Raw genomic sequence first — 17,270 nt, 5'->3', positions numbered from 1 at the left:
TCAGTGAAGGTAAAGTATGTACTGGTGTTTGAGGGCTGGAAATTGGTCATTGTTCTAGGCTGTGGCTTTGTATAATGCAGGTTGAGGATGATGGTGTTATGCGTGGGTTGGAATGGAGGTTCCAATGGAGGAATAAGGCGGTGACCGTGAGGCGTTGGTAGTGGCCGTGGGCGAATATGGATGATGGTTTATGAGTGGATGAGGGAATGAGGTTTGATTGAGTAAATGGAGGAATACAAAGCTTGCGTATGTGCCCGTGATGATGGGTGGGAGTTTCAGCAGGTAATGGAGATGAACACGGGTATGGGGAAATCAAGTGTTGGACGTGAAGATTGATGATGGCCGTGGGTGTTAATATGTCTTGTGGCAGTGGGCGAATATGGATGAAGGAAGTTGGAGGTTCAGTGTTAAGAGAAGATGAAGATGGATGCTCAGAGGAAGAGGATTAACAAATGCTATAAGATTATAAAATGGGGAATGTAGCAGACTTACCATAGCATAAACAAAATGGAATAAGCATCAAAGGCAGTTATACAGTAAGCATACATGACCACACAGGGGAGCAAGAGGCTTACCTCTCGGAGCTCTAAGGCTACTGCTAGCTACGAATATCCGGTGATCTCTTCTCGCCGGTGCCGGTGCCAATGCTATATGATTTCAGATGATCGTTACTCGTGTGCCTCCCCTCTTTCTTTTTCTCTCTGATCCCCACCAAAATCCTGCCCCAAAATCCTTGGAAAATCTCCTCCGCTCCCCCACTTGTCCCCCCCAAGATCTTGGGAAAAATCCTTTCCTAACCACCTGGTCCCCTCACCCTAGACACGTCCCATACGCCAATTCCCACGTTTTTTCATTTTTTCTATATTTTTTTTTATTTTTTATTTCAATTTTATTTTATTTATTTTCATTATTTTTAATTTTAATTTTATTTTTCAATTTCAATTTTTTTTTAACTATTTTGATTAATTGACTTTATTAAAACAAATTGCAGATAAGAAAAATAGAAATTGAATTAACAACAAAAATCTAAATACATAAAAAATAAAATAAAACAAACAGGTAAAATACAATAAAAGAAAAATAATAAAAACACCAATAAAAACACATTTTTTCAACCCGGACAAAATTGAGTGTTGACAATACCACAATGACTTCTTTGACTTAGTAGATTCCTACAAAACAAATTAGCAAGAGTTTTAGGTCCCCAATCTAATTATGGGTCCTTGAGGTTAGTTCATGCAAGTATAAATCATTTTACAACTTTAACCCATGCATATTTACCATTTGGAACACCAAAATGTTTAATGTTGCATTTGTTTGATGTGTGTCCATGCTTCATACAGTAAAAACAACAAGCATTGCTTACTTTGTTTTTAATAAAAGTCCCTTTTTCAACCCAAACTCTACGAGTTCTTCTTACTTTGGACTTATTTATTTGATGCATATTTCTATTTTCAACATTGCTTTTCTTAAGGTTTATCTTAGCATGTGAATTATTCTTGGTTTCCTTTGCAAGTAAGTTTTCAAGTATATCAATATCAAACATATGATTCTTACAAGACAAGCATTCAACAGGTTCAACAGTAGCATTTGCATCAGATAATTTTGTTTCTAAAGAACTAACTTTATTTTTTAAGACAACTTCATCATCAAGCAACTTTTCATAATTCAATTTTAATTCATTGTGCTCTTTCTTAAGTTTTTTATGTGCAGCATCAAGTTTTTCAGATTCAATCAACAATTCACAGAAGGCCTTTTGCATGTCTAATTCACTAGATTCAAAGCTGGAATCACTTACTTGGCTTCCAGTATCTTCTGAGTCAGCCATTAGACAAATATTGGCTTCTTCATCTGAATCACTTGAGCTTGTTGAGCTAGATGCATTGTCTTCCCAAGCTATGTATGCTTTCTTTTTCCTTTGAAATTTTCTTTCCTTCTTGTCTTCACTTTTCTTGCTTTTTGGACACTTAGATTTTACGTGCCCTCTTTCTCCACAACCGAAGCACTTTACGTTTGATGGAGATTCTGGACTTTCTTTCCTATCTTTGTGAAACTTGTCCTTTCCCTTTGCTTTCATGAACTTTGCAAATTTTTTTTATCATCAAGCTCATGTTTTCTTCATCATCAGAATCATCTTCTTTGATCCTCTTAGAGCTTTTTCCTTTAGATATTTCAGACTTGAAAGCTAGAGTTTTCCTTTTGCCTTGATCCTCTTCAGCAGTCAATCTTCTCAGGTCAAGTTCATGCTCACGGAGCTTTCCAAACAAGATTGGCATTGACATCTGAGTAAGATTTTGAGATTCCGAGATGGCAGTCACCTTTGGTTGCCAAGACCTGTCCAGAGATTTCAGAATTTTCACATTAAGTTCATCAGTATCAAAAGTCTTACCCAACCCTGTTAAATGATTCACAATATGAGTGAATCGTTTTTGAACATCAGAGATAGTTTCTCCAGGTTGCATTTTGAACATCTCATATTCCTGAATGAGAGTGTTCTTCCTAGCGCGCTTCACGTCCTCTATTCCTTCATGAGTGAATCTGAGGACTTCCCACATTTCCTGTGTTGTCTTACACACTGAAATTCTATAAAATTCATCAAGTACAACAGCAGATGAAATTATATTGCGAGCTTTAATATCAAACTGAGCTCGTCTTCAGCAGTCCAATTAAAATAAGGTTTTTCAGTCTCTACACCATCAACAGTATTCATAGGAATATAAGGGCCATTTTGTACAGCTTCCCAGATACCTCTATCAACAGACCCCATAAAAATCTTCATTCTCACTTTCCAAAAAGCATAGTTATCACCAGTAAACAATGGAGGTCTGTTAATGGAAGCACCCTCAGCATATACATGGTTTTGATTGTGACCGGCCATTTTCGCAAATGTTGAAAAACTATCAAAGCAAGCTCTGATAGCAACTGATGGTATCGGAGGGGGTATTTTTCGAAGAGTATAGCGCAGCGGAATTAAAACTCAGAGAGCGGAAAGCGTGTTCGATCACAATTAAAAATAATTTGGTCCTTTTAGTAAAAATAATTTTCTTTCAGAAAATTAATCAAACAGTTGATATACATAAAATAATATGAGTGTAGGGAATAAGAAGATCAACACAGAATTTTTATTCTAGTTCGAATCAAAAGATTCTACGTCCAGTCGTTAATCACTATAAATAGTGATTAACCTTTTTCACTAAAAATGGTTTAACAGATTACAAGATAATGAACATGAATAAAATGAAAAGAACCACTCTACCAACTTGAAGAGAACCGCTCCAGCAATCGACCAACGATTCACAAGCTTCTCCTTTCACAAGACCAGGCAGAGCACCTTGCTAACTTGAAGAGAGTCTGCTCCGACTATCGACACACACGATACGCGAGCCTCTCCTTTCACAAGACCAAGCAAGGGAACAATGAACAAAAAGCTCTCTAAGAACGTTCCTCTGACACACAGTGTTCTAAGCTTTCTCAGTTCAAAAACGTTACCTTCTGATTTCTCCAAATCAAATTATATAGCCAAGTACACTGAGTGCCAAAGGTCAGCTCTCAACTGCCATGAATAATCGATTATTGTAAGTGATAATCGATTATTCAAGTCCGTTACAGGTTTTCAAAAATGTGATAATCGATTATATGAAGTGATAATCGATTATTCAAGTATGACTTGTGATAATCGATTATTGCTTAACCATAATCGATTATTCTAGTAAAAATTACAATGTTTAACATTTTCCTACTACATTCAAAATCTACAAGTTGCTTTTTTAAATATTTTCCTACTACATCCAAAATCTATAAGTTGCAGCATCATCAAAATACATCTTCAGGTTTTACCAATACTCCTTATTGGTAACACTCCAGAGTTGTTATTCTTGAATACTATTACTGTGAAAGCATGAATGACTTTGCCCAGATTTTCTATGATTGATTTACTTGCTTGTTTGCATCATATGATCAAGGCCATTTGTTGGTAACCCTTTTATTAGCCAAATTCATAAATTTAGCCCACTAAAAGAGAGCACTATGTGTTCTATAATTTGAACCCGTAGCTTTGAACATAAGTTGAAAACCCCTTGTGAAAAGCTTTACCTTGAGTTAAGTAGAAAATATTTTGTGGTATTGACAAATGTCCAAGTTTGGGGTTACTGGGAAGTTATGAAAGGGAAATTGAAAGCATTGAGCTAAGAGCTAAGAATTAAGTATGTGAAAAGAAAAAGAAAAAGAGAAAGAAAAGAGAAGAAAAAGCAAAGCTCAATGCAAAGGAAAGTTGGGAATAAGTAAAAATGGTTGTGTTTATATGATTCTCTTAACTCAAGGGTTTTGTGATCTAGAAAAACCAATTTTCTTGCTAGCCCAGCCACATTATAAGCCATTGAAAAGTCCTTGTGATGATGTGTGCTTGTAAGTGTTTTTGATTATGGTTAAATGAAAGGCAAAGTTGATTCATGTGACATTGTAATAGTAGAGTGAATGAGTGAATATCTCCTATACACTTGTGTGTTTGAGTGAAACACTTTATCTAGAGAGGATAGATTACATGAACACATAAGAACATCTTTGCTTAGTTAATTGATCATTCATGAAAATAGCATTCGTTGGATAGTATGTGTTTGAGTGATCACTAAAAGCATGTGCACATCTTGATTGAAGTCTTGATGATGAGCTAAATTGAGTATTTACTTATCTTGAAAGAAGGATTTTGAATGTGGTGAACCATTATATGGATTGATGGAAGATTGAGTTACATCTTGTTTGCTTGAGGACAAGCAAAGTTCTAAGTTTGGGGTTGTGATAACAGTTGAAAAACTGTTATTTTCATGCTTAAAATTGATACTAAAAGCAACCTTTAACACTTAGAAACTAGCTTGAAATCATGATTTTGGTCATATTTATAGAAATAAGAGAGCTGGACAGGTTTATGCTTGATTTCAGTGTTTTTGTGCAGGTTTTAAGGTGAATTTGGTGAAAGAAGTGAATAAGGATAGAGATGGAATCAGAAAAGACATCAAAAAGTGCAAAAGGAGAAGTCGAAGTTATCGCTCAGCGGCAGTTTACCGCTCAGCAGCACTCAGGCAGTCACGTTGGATCTGCTGAGGGGTGATTTGGCCACTGAGGGGAAGAAAACAACTCACGCACTTACCACTGAGCGGTAGTTTACCGCTGAGCGGCACTATTTTTGGGCTTGGGCCTAATTTTCTGTAATTTTAGAATAGTATATAAGCTTTAGGACGTCCTAGGGTTTGTATCTTTGGCAGAGACGAAGCAAACACTCTCTTTTCCACCCCTTGAAGGAAGATCTTGGATGCTCAGGCTACCTTCTCCTCTTTCTAGGGTTTTATCTTTCATTCTTTCATTATTGTTCATCTAGTTTCACCATGAATATGGTGAACTAAACCTTGTATTGTTGTTGGGGAATCAATGTAGTCTTGTGAAACTCTCATATATGGAATTTGATTTAATGTCTTATGTTAAGATATATGCTTTCTTTCATCTTTAGCTAGGGTTTTTCCTCTTTGCTTATTGCTTGCTTTGTTTAACTCATTCATTGCCATGATTATTGATTTTGTCGATACGGGAACGTACGGGGAAGTCTAGATCCGGGGAATTTCTCCCAATAGCATATTGGTTGCCTTTAAGCTCCTGCACTTTAAGAACTAATTACTAGGAATTGTATGAACTCGTAATTAGGGATAGGCCTTCTTGCAAGGTAATTTAGAGAGTGACATTAGCATTGATGATAAGAATGATGAATTCCTGAAAATATGAGAGTGGATAGGATGAAATTGATAACCCCAACAACATACTCATCCATATAATTCATTGAAGTGTTTGTTTTGTTCTTTACCACTGATCAAATTCATGCATACATGTTTAGTTATTGCCTTTTGCATTAAAACCTATAATCAATTTGTTCTTAAGTCTTAAATAAGCAACAAATCACATAGCTAAACTAGGCCGTGAGTCCTTTGGGAAAACGATACTTGGTCTTACCTTGTTTATTACTTGATACGATTCGGTCACACTTGCCGATTGTTAAACAAGTTTGTGGCGCCGTTTTTCGGTGTTCATAAATTTGTCATCAGCAACAAAAGGCAATATCCTTGAATTCAGACAAATCCCAGGGATACAGTTAGATTAACAGTAATAAAAAAAACCAGCAAGACTCTTTATGAGTCATTTGGCAGAAGCTGATTAAATAAAAAAACAAAGGGTGAAGCTTCCTTAGAAGTTTTTTAGAAAAGGTTATTCTCTCATTTATATATATATATATATATATATATATATATATATATATATATATATATATATATATATATATGAATGACACTGTCAAAAGACAACAAGTGTCATACATAGTTAGTTTGGTCCCGCAAAACAAACCACACACTCTTGTGTTTTTTCTATCATCCGTTTGTCATTTGCCAGATTCAACTTGCCACAGAAAACATCTTTTTTTCTTTCTCTCTTCTTATAATATTCAAATTATTCTCTGGCATAATAATATCTACAAGTACATTATAGAAAAATAGAAATTCTAAATACCACAAAAAAATTCAACAAATTCAGTCAGAACTTAGGAAAATGATAGGAAAAATTTGGAGAAGGAACCGATCATACCAAGAAACTTAAACAACTATTTGGTTCTCCATACTCATCTATTCTCTCAAATCAAACTAATCTAATTGGGCTAACTATAAACTGAGAATTTGACAAGCTAAGAAGTCACCAAGAGCTTTGAAGAGATACCAGAATGCAAACCAAAATTCAACTTCTTTCATACTACACTCTGTTCTTGAAAGGAAAAAGGTAAGGAAAATATCTCTAAACAAGGTGACAGTATTGGAACAAATTCAGATTCAGTCCTTGTTATGGAGGGGAACTCTGTCATGGAACAATTTCTCCTTTTTTTCTCTTTTACTTTATAATTACAAAAATATAACTTTTGAATTACCATATTAAATTATCAAAATATATTTTTCTTATTTTTGTAATAAGTGCTTTTGCATTTGCTAGTTTAAGAATGTCACATGCTAACGTTTATATCTACAAGTGTTACAAAGATGCTAGAGTAAGATATTATTTATGCAGGATCCAAAAATCATATGGGCCAAAGTTTGCTCTTTATATAATTTAAACTTTGTCCTTATAATGATACATATATATCTAGTGTTATCCATTTGTCCTTACGAACATACAAAGCAACACATACTCGTTCAGATTATCAGAACTACAATCCTTATACATCCAATCTTAACCAAGTTGATTGTCTATTGTCATAGGTAAATGATTCAGTTAATCATTAGAACCTTTAAACTTTACACCTTGGTATTCACTTACCTAAACTTACTTTCAGCATGTTTCATAACTAAAACAAACCAATTTAACATGAAATGCTAAGGTCCAATAGTATTTAAGAATTAACAAATTTCATACAATGCATTACACACGGTCAATATCAACACCAAGGAAAACATTCAAATAAAACCTAAAACAGAAAATTCTAGAAGCACATGGAATCACTTTCTCATGGTCATATAAACAAACATCTAGAGATCATAAGTTTGAGAAAACCTAACCCAATGTAAATGATGAGTCAACGAGAAAAAGATATCAAAAGTGGAAGCAAGAATGGAAAGCTTGAAGGCTTGTCGAGCAGGGGAAGGAACACCCATCTTGAATCTAAAAAAGGGAGGACGCTCCTCCCACGAGAAGAAAAAAATCAGTAAAGATAAAGATTATGAATTAGTTAATAACAGGAGAGAGACCTGGAGGAGTCATTGACGCTGGAGCGAAAAGAGAGTCGATGAGGAAATCGAGGGAGATGGGAGGAAGGATGGGCGACCGCAGAATGGGCGAGGGTAGGATGGGCGGTGGCACGAAGGAAGAGGGCAGCAGACCTTGACAAAAGCTGCGAGGTGTAGTGATAGAAAAAGAGATTCTGATGGAGAAAGGATAAAAAAAACTCATGTGTTAACTTGAACTATGAAATATGAACTTGCAATTAAGTTTCAGTTAATTGCCTTAAGTTTAAGTTCTTTTAACCTGAACTATGAAATAATTGAATTAGATTTTAGTAAAAACAGTTCAATTTTTTTAAGTATAAAATAATAAAGTTAACTGTAGTTTAAGTTCAGTTTGATGAACTATGTCCACCCCTAGTAGCATGACAACACCAACTTTGAACTCTAGAATTAGCTTACACGTACTAAAAGGGCCTAACTATTATGCTAATGATGCAAACATGATTTATGCAATTGAAATTTAAACTAGCTAATTGATCTAAAATGTTAGCAAAACTAAAAGTCCTCAATTAGGTAAATTGATAAAACAAAACTAGAAATAGATGCTTAATATGCCAAGACTGAAATAAAATTCAGAGAATGAAGGCAACTAAACCAACAAGTCTAAATGATGCCAGTCAATTAAAAGGATACTAGAAAATAGAATATGAATGCAAAACCAAAAATCAATCATTACTTAAAACCTGAACAATGTAATTGAACTAGCATGATCTCAACTTGGTTATGTTTTCTAGCTAGTTTATGTTTTTCAGTATTTTATTTCCTTGCTATATTACTTTAATGCACCTTCATCTTCAACATTCTCATTTTGTTATTGAAAAGCAGGTTAAGATTTCAAGTATTAAAATTTCTAATTGTATGAGGCTTTCTAGAATCTATTTATTTGGAGAAATGCACGATTAATTTATATTCATATGAAAAGACAATACAGTGAAATGTATTCATAATGATAATTCAAGATATAAATAGACTTTGTATTGATCATTGAATTTTAATTCCAATAATATAATTTAGATTGAAAGAGGATGTATTTGCTAGTCTCATTAAAAGATCCACAAATGGAGTTTATTTAATTCATTAAAAATATTTGAAGATTCATCAAAATAAATTTTCTAAAAACAATAATACACCAAGTTTCTCAAAGACTCGAACACTTAATTTGTAAAGGGGTCAAGACACCGGCGATACCGGTTCTAATAACTACCATTTTCATCATATACACCATATCTAAAAAACCTAGTTGTGCCATATGCTGGAAAAAAAAACCTAGTTCTGCACATGTCTGAGAAGTAAGAACAAGAAAATTACCTGGGTTCTTTAAAGTAGTGTCGTTGCACTAGCACAAAAATCGCGTACAACGTCGAATATTTTGGGTTTTTAACGCCGAATTTGCGAATGATGACATATCAAGAGACGTTAAATTGATGTCGAATTTAAAAAATTAGACATTAAATTAACGTCAAATTTTGTCAATATACCACGTTAATCATTTTTTTTTGTTTTTTTTAATTAATTGTGATCATTTTTTACAACTCTACAAGACCTGAAAAGCAAAAAAATAACAAATTTTAGTTTTTGGTATTTTATAAAATAAGAATTATGAACGTGTAGTGTAGTATCAATAATAAACAACAATAACCAACAACAAACAAGTTCAATCAAACAACAACAAACAAGTTCAACCAAACAACAACAACAAACAATTTTAACAAAAAAACAACAAACAAGTTTAACAAATAAGTTCTTCAAAACGAAAACGAAAACTAACCTTCAAAAGATGGATTCTTCGAAATAAAGAGTGGGAGAGAAAGCAGAATGCACCTGTGAAGGATAAGAGCACGAAAATAATAGGTCAAAATAAACGAAAATGCATTTGTATCAAATGAAAGAAAGTTTACATGTGATGGTCGTCAAACTTCGTTCGAGAAAAGTTTGAGAAGAGAAGAGGGTCTCACACGCTAAGATAAAGTGAATGAACTTTCAATCTTCCGCTCAAATTTTTATTGAATTCACTAACCTTTAACGTTGGGGCATTTGACGTTTTATATCCTCTTAGTCGAATTCTAAACGACGTTTAATAATTATATTTATTTACAAAAATGTCATCGGCCGTTTTTAACGTTGGCTATTCAATGGTTGGACGTTGAACGCGTGACATTATACGCTGTTTTTGTACTAGTGTTGAAAGGGGTTTGAAGACATTATGAACATCACAGATACGATAGCAAAATCACAAAAGCAACAACTATGACTCAAAATGTGGAACAAAGCTAATTGGTCTACCTTACAGGAGTGGTATTTAAACGCTTTAGGAAAAATCACTAGTGTAGAAAAGGTCTTTTACGTCATTGTTTAGACGTCCGATCTCCGAATATCCAACGTAAAAAATGACCGGTGACATTTTTGTAATTAGAACAAGTATTTAGATGTCGGCTATGGAGGGGCCCCAACGTCTAAATACTCATATACGTCAGCTACCTCCAAATGGACGCCAAAAAGATACGAAAAAGTAAAAAAAATATTCATCTTTTATTCCTATTTGGATGTCGGGGTGCAGGGGGACTGACGTATATAATCTATTTAGACGTCGGCCACCCATATCAGACGCCTAAAGGGTCAGCTCAGAATCCAAAAAGTCACTTTTTGACGCCATTTATACGTTTGATCCCGCCAATCTGACGTTTATAGGCTATTTAAACGTTGGCCCTCCTTCCCCAGACGCCAAATGGTTTGTGAAAATTGACTTTTCCTTTGTCATTAGGCGTCTATCGGTCAGCCCCGACATTTGAATAGGGCTTAGACGTCGGCCACCCCCATCCTGACGCCTAAAGTGTGCGCAAAAATTAATTTTTAAATGCTTTAAACGTCGGCTAGGTAGGGGAGCAGACGTTTAAAGCTATTTAGATGTCGGGGATGAGGGTGGCCGACATCTAAATGACTGCTATTATTAAACCCCCGCGCGAGGTAGTAATTACGCGCACTCATTGTTCATCGTCTTCCTTGCGTTTTCTCTCCACGAGCTACGTTTTTCAGGTTCGTGTTCTCACTTTTGCACTGTTTAAAATTAATTTTACTTTCCGATTACATTACTCTTTGATGAATTATCTTTCATTTAAATCGATTAAAATGCGTTTTCGTTGGGTTTTGGCGCAGTTTTGCTCGTGTCCTTGGGCGGCGTTCTTGGGTGACGATTTCTTGCGTTGGCACTCCTCCATTTCCCTCCACTATGTTTTTAATCTGTTAAGAAAGTTAGCATTCTTGTTTAAAAGTTTTTGTCAATGCATATTATTGGCTTTTGGGTATGCATGTTATTAGCTTTTGGATATGCATGTTATTGGCTTTTGGATATTCATGTTATTGGCTTTTGGATTTGCATGTTGTTGGATTTTGGATATATGCATGTTATTGGCTTTTGTGTCTCACTGGCAACTGATGGTCATCATTCCCAAACAATGTAAAATTATATGGTTTTGTTCGTTGAACAGGAAGATGAAAATTGACTTGAGAAACATGCTTCAGGGTAAGTGTTTATCTTTTTATGTTTCAAATTCATGTTGACCTTCAATTTTTATGATAAATATATTTATATTAATATTACATTGTGTTTTCAATGTAAATAGAGTTATGGGTAAATACCCAGGTCAGCTAGTTCAAATCCTGTATCCAAAGGTTGTAAGTCATTTATAGTTCTAATTCATTTTCTATGTTATTAAATGATCTAAATGCTTGACTATTTAGTTTGTCATTTTAGTATAACAAGCAGTTAGATTCATGGAAATGTGACTACTATGTCATGTCTTGGACTAAGATATCATTCGAGCTGCCATTACAGATGACTGGAATGAGGTAATGATGCTTACCTTCAATACATTACAAATCAAATTCATCTTTGAACATATATGAAAACATAATGAACTTTCTTCATTTTGCAGTGCTTCAAGAGTACATCTCCTATACTAGAGGACGCAATTAAGTAGATAAGACAGGAGTGGACAACTTATCTTCTGCAAAGATGGACCTAGGAAGACTTCTATTTGTTGTTGAACATTAATTACATTTAGTTTAAGTTTAGCTTTTGATAGTTTAGGTTTTGGATTGTTTTTTAGGTTATTTAGAACTTTGTTTAGTTGAAACACACACACACAAACACACACACACACACACACACACACACACACACACACACACACACGCACACACACACACACACATATATATATATATATATATATATATATATATATATATATATATATATATATATATATTATAGTATACTATTCTGGGATAATTTTCTGTTTTTTAGGTGTGGTTTTATTGCAAAAATAAATTATTTTTTTTAGAAAAAACACCTAGTAGACGTATGTTATGGTACTGTTCGACGTCTACAAACGTCTGTTAGTGCACATGCAGCCGTCCAGTGGATTACAATGGCTAACCACGTTTCAGGGGTTTAGACGTCGGCTGCTACTAGGGATGACAATGGGTCGGGTCGGGTACGGATAGTGTCTACTCATACCCGACCTGCCGAATAAAACTGTACATGCTACCTGACCCGCTACCCACTGGATATCCGCATAAATAAAATCCGCAAATTTTTTTAAACTCGTAGATACCCGTTTTCAACCCACGAATATTTTAAAAAATTTATTTTATAAGTCGGGGAAAGCAAAATAGAAAAAGAATTGTGAGGACTAAAAAACAATATAGAAAATAAAATAAATATATACAAGAAGTATCAATTGATTCCAAAATCCTCATAAGAAAAACCCTAGTGCCGCCCTCTGCACTACACTTGAGAAATCACCGATGGGGAAGAAGCGAAAGGTAGCACCCAAATCATTTGCATCCGCTGAACCTCCACTCAAGCATCACCAACCTCCGCATGATGGCGTGCCAGCTGGCGTCCATTGGCCTCGTCAGTAGCATCCAGAGTCACAGGCAATGCCTTCCTCAGCGCCGACGCTATCATCGTCAGTTTCAGAGTACACGCAGAGGAAGATCTACGTGACTAACGACGATGCAGAACTCGATCCGCAGAAGCTTTCGACGTTCTTTTCACGGTTCGGGGAAATTGAGGAGGGGCCTTTGGGGCTGGATAAGGTAACAGGGAAAGCGAAAGAGGCAAAAAATGAAAGAGACAAAGATGAAAAAGGCACATATGAAAGAGGCACATATGAAACCTATGAGGAGGGGCCTTTGGGCCTTTGGAGGTTGTTGCACAGATGAAAGAGGCAAAAAATAAAACCTAATTTAAATCTAAGGTATAAAAGTAATTTCAATTTTTTAACGGCTAACGGGTATCTGCGGGTCGAATAGTATAATACTCGCACCGACCCGTTTATAAGTGGGTATGAAAATACTCACTTCTCACAACCCGTGGATAGTAAATATCCATGGGTATCAACTATCCGTTGTGAATTTTATCTGCAGATATCCGCGGTCGCGAATTATTTTGCCATCCCTAGCTGCTACCAATCAGACGTCTATATAGACGTCTGACTTATAGTGTCTGACGCCTATATAGACGTCTGATCTGTAGTATCCGATGTCTATATAGACATCTGACTGTATTGTCCGACGTCCCATTTACATCATTCATAAAGACGTCAGAGCAAGATCAAACGTAAAAAGTCCAAAAAAACAAACATTAAAAGTTTTTTCTAGTGAATATAACACATGAAAAGTGACATCTTAATATATGGATTTATTCATATCTCCAACATGATCTTTGCTTCTTTTTTTTTTTAAAAAAAAAAGTACCATTGAAGGGTATTATCACTACAAAAAAAATGATATATAGTAGAGGTTTTTTTTTTCGGAGGTTATAAAAAACCTCCGCAAATTGACATGATTTGAAATGATTATGCTTAACAGTGTAAATGACAATAATTGTGGCGGTTTTAATTTCTTATTTAGGAGGTTTATAACATCTTCAATTATAAAACTTTTTTTTTCCTTTCCAACTTTTTTATATCTCTTCCCTCTTTATATTTTACACGTAATTATCTTTTCCCCAATTCCAAAAACATGTGTGCCTCCAAAATTTTCGACTTTTCTTCTCCCCTCCCAAATTTTCCACTCCCTTCCTCCTCTCAAAATTTCGCAATCGTTCTTCCCTCTCGAGGCTTCTTAAAATCAATCGCATTCCCTTTCTTCCTTTCTTTGTTCTTCCATTTCGCTCACGATAATTCTTTAGTTTCGAATTAGCGTTCCTAAGAGTTCTTCGTCGACTCCTCCTACGCAACTCTGGAACAACATTATGACGACATCGAGTTCTACGCCGACTCCTCCTATGAACTCCAATGAAAGCTCGTCCAAGTCGCTATCGCCGTTGACTCCTCCAGCGACGTTCAGTCCTCTTACTCTCCTGTTCTTGTATAGCTAACACGAAAGAGAGAGAAGCAAATGGAGAAGGTTTTGGAACAACAACACAGGAAAAGGAAGAAGAGAGAGTTAGGGTTTTATCGATTAACTAAAAAAATGGAGAAGAGAAGGGAAAATCAGGGGAAATGAATATTGCCGATCGTGATTCTCACCAGCGGAAGAGGTATAAACACTATAAGGTTTGGGTTAGGAAAGGTGAGATTTGAGACTTGGTTCTGTGGTCTTGTTAATAATTGGTGAAGTTGGTGTCATTTCTCAGATTTGTTAGAATCAATCATAGATTCTTTTACAATTTTGCTCTATCAAATGAATTCATTTTGCAATGTTTGTGTTTCCTTTGTGTAATGCATTAATCATTGATGTAAAAACCAACCTTTGTAATTTATAATACATAATTAATTTCAGAAATCGTTTAATGTTAACACTTTTTTTCATATGAATATCTAACCATTTAGTTTGTATTGAAAAGAAATACATTATAATAACAGACAGACATTTGGTGTAAATGGAACTCTTTTCTTGAGCTCCCTTTGTCATAATTTGCTCCTCTATTATAATAGATATAGAATCTTCATATGCTGCTAATGATTTTTTCTTACATAGAGAGGAGAGGATAGTGAGTTCTCCATAACAAAAGTATAAAACAGAAGACAATAAAGATGAATAATAATTAAAGAAAAGCTACCTATGTTCTGTAAAACAAACAATTGAATTAGAAATCCAATTTTGCATGCTTATAAATGTTGGACTGCAATCTCTTTTCTTTACTCATTCATAACTGGATTTGTTAGGTTCAAGGAGCTTCTGATACTGGTGGACACTTGCCAAGCCTCTACTCTGTTCTTCCAGGTCTCATTTTTTTATTTTAATAATTCTTACGAGCTCCTATGCCAATTCTTATGAAATAATAATATGTGGTTTTGAGGATTCGTTGTGCATAATTAATCATCACTCATCATATTAGTACATAATGTTAGCTTTAGAGTTGATATTTGTCCAAGTCTAATGCATGCCTCATGTTCATTATTAGATGTATTTTGTTGAATGATGTTGTTGCCGTTAGTGGATGGGTTGGGGTATAAAGAAGTCTGAAATTCAATTCCTCATATTTCTTTGCTATCAGACTGTTTAGCTCCTGTTAAAAGGACCTATATTAACAATGTTCAAGTACAGGTAAAGAGATTATGTTCTAAATGGTTTTCCTTCTTTATAAATGATTACTTTGCTTTCAGTCTTGAGCATCTTTGTGCCAATCACATAATTTTAATCAAAGCATATTAGCAACTTTCCTATACCGAGGGATTTGGTTTTAACTGATTGTTACATTTTTCCCCACTTTAACATCATGTCATTAAACTACAAAGAATATGAATTTAGCACTTTTCTAATTTTGTTACTTCTTGTCTAGGTTTTATCTTTCTAGATTAAATCAATACATTTAGTATTGTCTATGTCTATTCATTATTTATGGTAGTAGGAGAAACAAGCAGTAGAAGAGATTTTATTTTCCATAATTTTTTTGGTTCTATATTAGCTTGAGATAAAGTTTGCAAGAGTATATAAATGGAATCAATCTTCATTATTTTGTAGATGAACATATCGATAATGGAGAACTTGGGCAAAATGGTATGATGTAGAGCTTTTGTCTGTCATGACAAATGGTGTTTATATTTGGAATATGAAACATGTATTATATTTTTTTGGTGTGACTTGCTCAATAATTTTTTTCACTCTCTCTAGTGTTGTATTTTGAATGGAAACAGAACCGGTGCGTGAACATGATAGCACATTTGTTCCATGTTGAAATTGGAGAAGATGGAAATGTTGTTGGAGTAAGAACTGTTGGCTCATCAGAAGTTATGATGTTGGCAGGACTTGCATTCAAGAAGTGGCAGAACAAGCATAAGGCAAAGAGACTTGAGGCATCAAACCTATCTTTGGTGCTACATCTTGGATTGAGGAAACCATGCCTTGATTCTCCTTTATCTTGGAGCTACAAGAGCAAGTGTGAAGCTACAAGAGCAAGTGTGAAATTTCAATTATCTTGGATAGAACATGTTTATTCTATTTGATTGATTTTTTATATATTATTTTCAAAATGTGAGCACATGTAATTGAGTTTATTTTATTAATATTTTTTATATTATTTCAGCAAGCTCGTGATGCAAATGAGTCAGACTCTCCTTTGGGAACAAGACAATCATCTGATGGAAGTAACCTTTAGGAAGTCTATGATATTGTTTTAGGATAAAACTATACTTAGTTTATTATGAATTGGGTAACATTTCTTTCTTTGTAACTGTTTCTGCAATAGGATTACATTGACTTCTAGCCTATCCTTCTGTAACATACAATTGTTTCTCAATTTATTTTTCTAAATTCCTTCCTACTCAGGGGTTTAAGTTCTATGGTATCAATTTTTTATTCAGAGGAATCATATTTGTTTGGTATTTAATAATTTAAAAATAAATTAAATTTACTTAATTTTGAAATTAAAAAAAAAGAAGAAAAGAAAGAAATTGGTGAAAATAGGTAGTTATTATATATTTTAATAATCATTAAACAAAAAACGATATTATATATTTTAATAATCATCAAATAAAAAAACTGACAAAAAATATAGAAAACTTTTGTGATCAAATAGTTGAAAATAAAGGAGGTTAAAACCCCCCACAAATTAATAGTCAGTAATAGAGGAGGTTTTTACCCTTCGCAGAAAAACCTCCGCAAATTGAACGCGATACCAGGGGTCGCAAAAAACCCCCGCAGATAGTTTGTGGCGACTCAAACTGCGGCGGTTTGAAAAACCCCCGAAATTTATTTTGCGGAGGGTGAAAACCCCCACAAATCGAAAAAAAAACCTCCTCTAAATAACCTTTTTTTTGTAGTGTATTTTATTTCCAAAAGACTAATTTGATTATTTCCTACTTAAAAGTATCATGAGAAATAAAAAATCTTTGCTTTAAAGACTCAAGTTCACATAGTTGTATGTCTCCCTTATATTGATATGTGGGAGATAATGTCTACTAACATATGGAAATGGAAATGTTGTATTCCTCTAGTCTCAACTTAAAAACC

At 34.5% G+C, this 17,270-nt stretch overlaps 1 protein-coding gene across 7 annotated transcripts; it reads left to right on the top strand.

Annotated features, from left to right (window-relative positions):
- The first annotated feature begins 13,810 nt into the window (after positions 1-13,810).
- LOC148194949 (glutamate decarboxylase 1-like) lies at positions 13,811-16,581 on the top strand. Of its 7 annotated transcripts, none has more exons than XM_088093952.1 (5): positions 13,812-14,355; positions 14,984-15,041; positions 15,783-15,818; positions 15,956-16,213; positions 16,345-16,581. In XM_088093952.1, the coding sequence occupies exons 1-5, from the start codon at positions 14,318-14,320 to the stop codon at positions 16,414-16,416; spliced, it is 462 nt and encodes a 153-aa protein (XP_087950078.1). In that variant the 5' UTR covers positions 13,812-14,317; the 3' UTR covers positions 16,417-16,581. The 7 variants fall into 7 exon arrangements, 3 of the variants coding, with proteins under 3 accessions (XP_087950078.1, XP_087950080.1, XP_087950079.1); XM_088093954.1 differs by having other exon boundaries at positions 15,956-16,217; XR_015780614.1 differs by lacking the exon at positions 16,345-16,581 and having other exon boundaries at positions 13,811-14,387; positions 15,933-16,099.
- The last annotated feature ends 689 nt before the right edge of the window (positions 16,582-17,270 follow it).

This window comes from Vigna umbellata, chromosome 7, assembly GCF_029865625.1.
Source record: "Vigna umbellata cultivar VRB3 chromosome 7, Vumbellata_1.0, whole genome shotgun sequence".
Taxonomy (NCBI): domain Eukaryota; kingdom Viridiplantae; phylum Streptophyta; class Magnoliopsida; order Fabales; family Fabaceae; genus Vigna; species Vigna umbellata.
The sequence above is the reverse complement of the archived record's forward strand: the minus strand, read 5'-3'. Positions and strand labels throughout refer to the sequence as shown.